A 10,281-nucleotide genomic window follows, 5' to 3' on the forward strand; every position below is an offset into this window, starting at 1 on the left:
CACTATCTAGTACCTCAGGAACTCTTTTCATCATGTCAAACTTGAATTTTGTGACATTAAACAGTAACTCCCCATTCCTTACCTACCTCTTCAGTTCCCATCAACCACCATTCTACTGGCCTACCCTAGCTACCTCATAGAAGTAGATTCATACGCGTTTGTCTTTTTGCTGCTTATCTTGCCTAGCATAATTGTCCTCAAGGTTCATCCCTTTTATAGTATTTATCAGATTTTTCTGCTTTTTTGCCTGTCTCTTTGCTTGTCTGTTCATCTGTTGATGTTCACTGGGGTGCTTCTACTGTTTTGGTTAGGGAAAATTTTGTATCTGTATGGGACACTGTTTATCACCCAAGTTTCATAGGTGCCAGCCAATGATCCGACCTTATAAGTGCCATTTTTTAAGGTTATCAGTTTTAACTGCTATATTAACTCTTTTCTGTATAGGAGCCATTGCAAATAATATTGCTGTAAGCATTCTTATACATGGTTCACATGTGCAAGGATTGCACTGAAAAATGGAATTGGGATTTCATAAGGTGTGCTATACACCAATTTAATATGTAAATATGTAAGGTCATTGGTTTTCTTATGTGTTACACTAATTTATACGCTGATATAATGGGATTTTTATTAAGATCAGTATCCTAGTCTGTTCAGGCTGCTATCAACAGATACCAATGACTAGATGATTTATAAACAATAGATAAATGACTATTGTTCCGGAGGCTGGTAAATGCCAGTAGATTTTGTATTCGATGAGAGCCCACTTCCTGGCTGCTAGACAGATGTCTTCTCACTTTGTCCTCACAGGGCCAAAGGGGCAGGCAAGATCTCTTAAGGTCTCTTTTATAAGGGCACTAATGCCATTCTTTTTTTTTTTTTTTAATGTTTTTTATTTATTTTTGAGAGACAAAGAGAGAGAACGCACAAGCAGGGGAGGGTCAAAGAGAGAGGGAGATACAGAAACTGAAGCAGGCTCCAGGCTCTGAACTAGCTGTCAGCACAGAGCCCAATGTGGGTCTCGAACACACGAACCATGAGATCATGACCTGAGCCGAAGCCGGACACTTAACCGACTGAGCCACCCAGGCGGCCCACTAATGCCATTCTTAAGAGCTCTGCCCTCATGACTTCTAATCCTCTCCCGAAGGCTCCGTATCTAAGTACCAATGCATTGGGAATTAAGTTTCTTTTTTTTTCTTAATTTTTTAAATGTTTATATATTATTAAGAAACAGAGACAGAACATGAGCATGGGAGGGGCAGAGAGAAGGTGTCTGTTAAAATTAACCTCCATTCATTAAAAAAAAATTTTTTTTTAATGTTTATTATTGAGAGAGCGAGGGACCACATGTACAAGTGCAAGTGGGGGAAGGGCAGAGAGAGAGGGAGACACAGAATCTGAAGGAGGATCCAGGCTCTGAGCTGTCAGCACAGAGCCCGATGCAGGGCTTGAACTCACAGACAGCAAGTTCATGACCTGAGCAGAATTTGGATGTTTAACCGACTGAGCCACCCAAGCACCCCTCCATTCATTATTTAAAAAAAAAAAAAAACACCTGGCAAAACAATACAGAAAACCTACAGCAAGCCTTATACTTGTAAAATTTTGAAACCTTTCCTTCTGATATTAGGGATTAGATGACAGCATCTTATCTAAAAAACAATGTCTCTTCTAGTCATTGTGATCTTGAACATTCTCACCTAGCAAATATGATATCAATATTGGTGAGAGATCAATAAAACTGTTACTATTCATAGATACAATGATTATCTTATATGTATGTCACTTTAACTTCTCTCTCTCTTTCTGTCTGTCTCTCTCTCTCCCCCTCTCTCTGTTTCTCTCTCTCTGTCTCTTCCTCTCTCTCTCTCTCTCTCTCTCTCTCTCTCGTGTGTATGTGTGGGGGGTGGGGGTTTGGCTGTCATCTTGTTGAAAACTTTGTTTAACTTGGAGAAGAATGAACATCTTTAGATGTTTTATTTCCCTATTCAAGAAAGCTTTATTTCATTTCCTATTTATGAAAAGTCTGGTTAAGATTTTGGCAGGCATATCTAAGTGGAACTCTTCTTCCATGTGGAGGAGACTTCATTAGTCAAGTTAATAAAAGACCACCCAGTTTGGTACCTGGGGAATAGTTCACCTGTGTGAATTTCATGTTTCTGGTATATAAGAAATACAGTGCTGAGAGTCCCTAACTGTTCCAGGAAGCCAGCATGCTCAATTTCTACTGCAAGGTAAAGGGGAATGTTTTGTACTCCACCTAGAATACACATTCTGGAGGGCAGTTTGGCAACTTTCAGGTACCTTACAGTAGGCAATTTCTTTGACTAACCCTTCTCTCTCCTTGAAATTCATCGTAAGAAAATAATAAGCAGTGTGCTCTAAGATCATCAGTTCAACATTACTGATAATACCCCCTCCCCCCAAAAATTGAGATCAGCTAAATGTTATGTAAAACCCTGTGTAAACTATAATACATCAATTTAATGGGATATGATATGGTCATTAAATATCAAGGTCAGTGCAGAGCCATGATACAAAGGTATACTTTTTCCTGTACCTTCTGACAAATACAGCAAGAAACTCGGGACATTATATGAAAAACAAAAATAAAAAAGACTATGAAAGATGGAAGTTTGCTAAGGACCTTGTACCCCAAAAAAGTATATAGCAGTGAATTCTCTAGGTTTTGTGTTTTTATCATATATCCTAGACTGTATTCTGTAGAAGCTAGTAACCTAGAAAGGCTTATGAACACAGACAAAACACCAATAATAAAACCCCACTTTCTGGCCAAAGGACCAAGAAACGAGCAACCAAGCAAGAGAGAAAACGTTGACAAAAGCACACTATTGTAGCCAAATATCTCAAAAAACTGCAGTAATAGACAGCCTTTCCTCTACCATCAGAGGCCCACTGGAGAGCCCAAACTCCCATCTTTCCCAGCAGTAATGAGTCCCTCTCCCCCTCTCCAAATCAGTGGGAGAACCTGGGGATTGAGTGGGGAACCTGGGATTATATCCCATATAACTGTATCAAGGATTCTCCTTTCTCCAATGGTACAGTGTTAGGAGGCCTCCAAAATAAAAGCGAGAGAGATAAAATCCAGAGTCTTACAACACAGAACCCAAAATGTCCAGGATAAAGTACAAAATGACTTACCATATAAAGAACCCGAACCATCTCAACTAGAATGAAAAAAATTACAAAGAGACATGAGCTAAGTTGACACAGATGTTGGAATTAACTGACAAGGATTTAAAAAAAAAATTTTTTTAACCTTTATTCATTTTTGAGAGAGACAGAGCATGTGTGGGGGAGGAGCAGAGAGAGAGACACATACAAAATCTGAAGCAGGCTCCAGGCTCTGAGCTGTCAGCACAGATCCCGATGTGGGGCTCGAACTCACGGACAGTGAGATCATGATGTGAGCTAAAGTCAAATGCTCAACCAACTGAGTCACCCAGGTGCCCCTGTCTGACAACGATTTTAAAGCAGCTGTCATAAAAATGCTTCAATGAGAAATTATCAACACAAATGAAAAACTGCAAAAAAAAAAAGTATAAGTGGAAATTTTATTTTATTTTAATTTTTTGTTCCTCTCCCCCATCCCCTCATACAGCCCCAGCTTGTTCTCTATATTTAAGAGTCTCTCGTGGTTTGCCTCCCTCCCTCTCTGTGACTTCCTTTGCCCCTTCCCTTCCCCCATGGCCTTCTGTCTCACAAGATTAAGTTTCTCAAGATTAAGTGGAAATTTTAAAACTGAAAAATATAATAATGAAAGTAAAAACACCAATGGACTCAACAGTAAAATGGAGAGGACAGAAGAAAATCTGTGAACTTGAAGCCAAAACAACAGAAAACATAACCTATTCTGAACAATGGAAAATGACTAAAAAATGAACAGAACTTCAGGGATCTAAGGAAATATAACAAAAAATCTGCATCACAATAGGACAGAAGAAAGAGTATGGAGCTGAAATAATGGCTTAAATTTCCCCAAATTTGACAAAAGACCTAAATTTACAGATTTCAAAAAGCTAAGCAGACCTCAGACAGGATACTTTCCTGCAAAAAAGACCAAAAAATCTTGAAAGCGCTAAAAGAGAACCATCTTATCTATAAAGGAAACATTCCACTGACCATGGCATTTTTCAAGTGCTTAAAGAAAAGAACTGTCAACCCAGAATCTTACATATATCAAAAATTCCCTTCTGGAGTGATCAAAATATTCTCAGATGAAGTGAAAGAAAGAGAATTTGTCTCTAACAGACCTCCCCTAAGCAAGTGGCTAAAAGAAGTTCCTGAAGCAGAAGATGATAAAAGCAGGGATCTTAAAGTGTCAGGATTGATGAAAGAAAAATGGAGAAAGCAAAAATAAAAGTCAATACAATAGACTTTCCTTCTGAGTTTTCTAAATTAGTAGTTGAAGCAAAAGTTGTAACATTGTCTGATATGTTATCTGTATACCAGCCAATCTGTGTACATAAAGGAAATATTTAAGATAATTATAAACCAGAGCACTTAAAGGTAGATACTGTTTCTATGCTTCTGTAGCTTGACTGCACTGGGGGTTACATGGAATCCACACATGCACTAACGCCACAGAGAACTCCGCTCACAGTTCACCAGCGTTAGTTCCGGCCTTGCTGTAGCGCACTAGTTACCGAAGGTGTAACCAGTGGGGGAACCTGTCCGTACTGTCCTGCTGTTTTTACAACATCCTATGATTATATTTATCTCAGAATTTTACTTATTCTTGTAAATAAGGACTTTGACTTTTTTTTTTAATGTTTTATTTATTTTTGAGGGAGAGACAATATGAGCAGGGGAGGGTCAGAGAGAGAGGGAGACACAGAATCTCAGCACAGAGCCTGACGTGGGGCTCGAATCTACGAACCACGAGATCATGACCCGAGTTGAAGCCGGGTGCTAAACCAACTGAGCTGCCCAGGCACCCCTATTTTTTTTTTTAATTTTTAAATATTTTATAACATTTATTTATTATTGACAGATAGCAAGGGCATGGGAGGGGCAGACACTGAATCTGAAGCAGGCTCCAGGCTCTGAGCTGTCAGCATAGAGCCCGATAGGGCTCGAACTCACAAACCACGAGATTATGACCTGAGCCAAAGTCAGTCACTCAACTGACTGAGCCACCCAGGTGCCCCTCAGAATTTTAAAAGATAAAAAATTTTTAGTCTGGTAGCCTGTCTATACCTGTTGTTTTTTAAGACCACTATAGGTGTTGCCCTGCAATACAGAGTCCAGATTCCCTAACATTTTACCTTTTCGCAGTCTTCTTAAACATCCGACTTTGGCTCAGGTCATGGTCTCGCCATCTGTGAGTTCGAGCCCTGCGTCGGGCTCTGTGCTGGCAGCTCAGAGCCTGGAGCCTGCTTCGGGTTCTGGGTCTCCCTCTTTCTCTGCCCCTCCTCTGCTCACGCTCTGTCTCTCAAAAATTACTAAATAAATGTTAAAACTTTGAAAAATAAAATAAAAGTAAAAGAATCTTGGTATGGGGTACCTAGATGGCTCAGTCAGTTAAGTGTCCAACTCTTGGTTTCAGCTCAGATTATGATCTTGCAGTTTGTGAGAGCGAGCCCGATGGCAGACTCTCTCTCAGTTGACAACGTGGAGTCTCTCTGAGATCCTCTGTCTCTTTCCCTGTCTGCCACTTCCCTATTCACACTCTCTTAAAAACTTAGAAAGTAAAATAAAATCAATGCTTTAAAAAAAAAATCTTTGCGTGAAATGAGATAAACTTTAAATACCTTCACTTAACATTGTTCAATTTGATATAAAAGGACATATTTTTAATTTTACTGAATATTAATGTGATATGTTTAGAAAATCCAACATAATTTCATATCCAGAAATAACTACTGTTGTAATTATCTTTTTAGGCACTTAAAATACTATGTAAGTGTGTGTGTGATTTCTGTAAGTGGCTTTTAGGAAAGCATACTACTATTTTTCTGGTTTTTCATTTAACACTATATTATAGACACCTTTCCTTATTAATGCATATAGTCTTCCCCCTCCCCCTTCTTGTTCTGATGTATGACTGTACCATATACTTTTGGTAGTGGACCTGTATGTTTTGTTTCTTATTGTTAAGAAGCAGTATTGTGTTGATAATCTGTATGATACTTGTCACAGCATTGACCCCTTGATGACTTTTTAAAATATAATCTCTACAAGCGGTACTTGTTCTCTCAGGGAAGCAAGAATAATGCCCAGTTTTGTTTTTTAGCTAGTCATTATACTGTGTTTTAGGGAATTGAATAAAAATACTTTCTGAACTTTGAAGATAATATTTTTTTATTTGTATGCTCACCTTATAGGAGCTGAGAATCTGATTTAAAGCTAGGCTTTAGACAAAAATACTTGACAAGTGCTAATAACCATACTGGACATACTAGTCTCACCATTCGGACTCCGTGTGCCTGTTTCCAGGCACTCTACTATGCAGGCAGACCACTAGAAGGTAGAGCCACCTGCTGTTCTGCCTTGGTTTTTTGGTTTGTTTCTTAACTTCTTTTTTTAGAAGATTGAGGGAACTGATGCTAGGAGGAGGCCAGGATCTATGACAAAGTGAACTTCAGATGAAGTTGATATCCTGGACTCAGTCAGGAGGGTTCCATCTGGGAACATTGTAGGCTTGGTTTCCAGGACCCGAGGTGACTTGCCATAATCTCGTTAATACAAGGGACCTGAGTACCTCTCTTCATAAATTCTAAGGAAAGCAGTAAGTGCTGAGTACAGAGTTTGAGAATGTAGATTTAGGGTATTAAAGAAAATTAATGAGACCAAATTTCTTTCATAAAGGAAACGATTTATTTAACCTTTCAGAGAGATCTGAGTTTACAGTGATGTTCTTGGGATTATCCTTTTCCTTGACTTAACAAGCGTTGGCACTATTAGATTTGTATTAGGGGGACAGTATCCACTTTTAGAAATTGACAATGCTATTTATCTTTTCAGAACTCAACAGTAACAATTGAAGAATTCCATTGCAAGCTCCAAGAGGCTACAAACTTTCCTCTTCGTCCTTTTGTGATTCCATTCCTCAAGGTAATTTTTATTATTACAGCTTTCCTCCTGATCCCTGTTCTGTGATTTAAGCCAGGGTGTCTTGCCCCACGTTTTCATGTCTTTATTTTATTTAAGTGTGCTAGAGAAATGGGAGTGTGATCTGCAGATAAGCTTTACTCACCCTTGGTAGGATGAGAATTACAAAAGCCGTGAGTCGTGGTCCATATGCAGATACTGCTGGTGACACCCAGGAGCAGGTGGGAGGAGCAGCAGGTGTGTGGATGGCGTGGAGGAAGTAACTGAACCCTAAATTTTGTGTTTGTGGTCAGCGGGTCGTGTGTGTGTTTTCTGAGGAGGCTGTTAGTCACAGGCGAGGCCTCTCAGTTCCCGCTCGCCCAAGAACTGAAGAGCATGCAGGAAGGAAGCGTTGCTGTCTCCCCAGCCCCATTGGTCTAGCTTCAGATTCGGTCCTCTGGAATCAGTGTTCCCCAGAACCTAACTTTTGGGAGGCATTATCCAGAAGTGTACTTACCTGAGAAGGCAGTACTAAATTTATATGTAATATGTCCTTTTAGAAAAATGTTTTATTTCAAAATAACTTCATACTTCTAGAAAAGTTACAGTATGGTACAGTAAGCTTCTTGTATGCCATACCACTCTCTCTTTAGTCCCATTCTCCAAATGTTACTATTTTATCACATCTGTGTTCGTATTCTCTTTGTCTTGTATTTATTTTTTCCTCAAATATTTGACGGGTACCTGGCTGGCTCAGTCCGTAGAGCATACAACTCTTTTCCTCAGGTATGCAAGTTGGAGCCCCACGTTGAGTGTAGAGATTACTTAAAAAATAAAATCTTTTTTTTAATGTTTATTTTATTTTTATGAGAGAGAGACAGAGCTTGCAGAGGGGAGGAGCAGAGAGAAAGGGAGACACAGAATCTGAAGCGGGCTCCAGATCTGAGCTGTCAGCACAGAGATCATGACCTGAGCTGAAGCCAGATGCTTAACCAACTGTGTCACCCAGGTGCCCCCATTGTCATGTTTCTTCTGTCTACTCTGAATCAGCTTCTTGGCCTTTTATGACCTTGACAATTTGGAAGAGTTCAGGATTTTTTTTTTTAAAAAGAGAGTTTAGGATAGTTATTTTATAGAATATATTTCAGTTTGGAGTTTTCTGAGGCTTCCTCATGACGAGAAACAGGTTGTGCATCTTAGGCAGCAAGAGCAGGTAAGTGGTTTCACTGCATGCTCTTCGTAGACGTAGATGCTACTCTGTCTTCTGATTGGTGATGTTAATTTTGATCACTTGGTGAAGGCCATGTCTGTCTACCATATTTCCCCACAGTAACATTACTTCCTTTTCCCTTTTATACAATAATTTTCAAAAACAACAGGCAACAATAACACAGCAGGAAACATTCTGACTGGTATCAGTAAAAGATGCACCTATGTCAAAGATTTTATTTAACTCATTATTGATGAGGGAATCAGTAACATGTTCCAGCCAGTTCAGGGGAAAATCCAAAGAACAGACACATTTATATAGATCACGATTATTGATATGAATGTGCAAGCAGAAGTAAAACTGGCTTCTACAGAGTGTGCAAGGCGAGTCAGTTGAACCTCTGCTGGACATAATTTTATTCAAGTCCGTAGATAGTAATTATTTTGCATTGTTGTCACTTATAACTTTTCACGGTATAAAGTAGCTCCACCGCAGTGAAAGGCTAGGGTCAACTACCAGGATGTTCTACACCAAGCATGGATTGGACACCTATGACCCAAATCCAGCTCACCATATGGTTTCATACAGCCCTAAAGAGAATTGTTTGTTTATTTGTTTGTTTTTAAACTGGATGCCCAGTGTGGGGCTCAAACTCACCGCCCTGAGATCAAGAGTCAAATGCTTTGCTGGCCGAGCCAGCCCGACACCCCAAGAAGAATAAGTTTTACAGGTGCACGTTTGTGATCAACATGTAATAGGGAGCACTGACTCTGAGCCCCAGTCAAGCTGTACGTTATCCTCAATCCAGCCCCCCAACAAAATGAATTCCATTGTTTTCATTCGTAGGAGACTAATATTACAAAAAATTATACACAGTTTGTTGTTTGACCTTTTTTTAGATGCACTGTCTGTAGAAATTCGTTTTGTCGCTTGTATATGATGACCCACATCATATCTTCACTTTTGCCTCTTGACTCACAAAGCCTAAAACACCTGGCCAAATATATACGCCCCCTTTACCTGTAATTTTGCCCTTCACTTCCTACAAAAAAAATAATAGCATCAAAAAGATGTGTCAACTTGTGAAAGTATTGTTACCAGTTTTTGAATCTTTTAAAATGAGAGTGGAGTGAACAAATAGGAAGATGCCTAGGTAGGGGCCCAGGCTGCATGTTGCCCTTGTGTGACAGTGCGGAAGCCTCGCCGCCCCAAGTGGTCTGTGGCGCCCTTCGCAGCCCCGGAGCAGCTGTGCGGCTTCCGTCCCAGTCTCGGTGCTGCATGTCCGCGCCAGCAGACCGTTATTTCCCCTAGGACTCCGGAACCAGGGAAGATTTGTGAAATCTGTGTTAATAAGAAATAATTAGCATTAAAAAAATTCATCAAAGAGCACATGTCACAAATGTCAAAGGTATGACACAGTACTTTTTTCAGTTAAGATTTTTATTTTTACAGTTGCTACAAGATTGAGATTATAGAACCGACATAAAAAGTATTTTATATCGTCACATTGCTTATTCTTAACTCAGTTGTTTTGGAAAACAGCATGAGGTAGACTGTTATGGCAGCTTTTTGGCTAACGTTTGGGTTTTCTCAATTTATTTCTGCTTTAAAACAGTCACTAATTGTATGCCTGCTGAATTAACCCTTGGTAAAGAGGCAACTACTTGCATCTATTAAAGCTGTCCTTTTACTTGTTCATCTGTTCCCTGGAGAGAAAGACGTCTGTTATGTTCTCAGTCTGAATTGTTCTTAAATTTGGGGCAAAAAATATAATTCTTTATTTTCTTTTAATAAAATACCTGGGTGGCTCAGTTGGTTAAATGTCCTGCTTCAGCTTAGGTCATGGTCTCACGGTTCGTGGATTCGAGCCCTGCATCGGGCTCTGTGCTGACAGCTAGCTCAGAGCCTGGAGCCTGCTTCGGATTCTGTGTCTCCCTCTTTCTCTGACCCTCCCCTGCTCATGCTGTCTCTCTCTCTCTAAAATAAATAAAGCCAGTAAAAAAAAAAAAAAAAAA

At 39.6% G+C, this 10,281-nt stretch overlaps 1 protein-coding gene across 3 annotated transcripts in view; it reads left to right on the forward strand.

The window, feature by feature from the left end:
* The window catches only part of CBFA2T2 (CBFA2/RUNX1 partner transcriptional co-repressor 2), a 139,571-nt gene that overhangs the window by 103,330 nt on the left and 25,960 nt on the right, over window positions 1–10,281 (forward strand). For all 3 annotated transcript variants that reach the window (XM_029917048.1, XM_029917049.1, XM_029917050.1), the window contains exon 4: window positions 6,991–7,080. In XM_029917048.1, the coding sequence (XP_029772908.1) occupies window positions 6,991–7,080 (90 nt within the window). The remainder of the gene's footprint in view (window positions 1–6,990; window positions 7,081–10,281) is intronic.

This window comes from Suricata suricatta, chromosome 12 (assembly GCF_006229205.1).
Source record: "Suricata suricatta isolate VVHF042 chromosome 12, meerkat_22Aug2017_6uvM2_HiC, whole genome shotgun sequence".
NCBI classification, from domain to species: Eukaryota; Metazoa; Chordata; class Mammalia; order Carnivora; family Herpestidae; genus Suricata; species Suricata suricatta.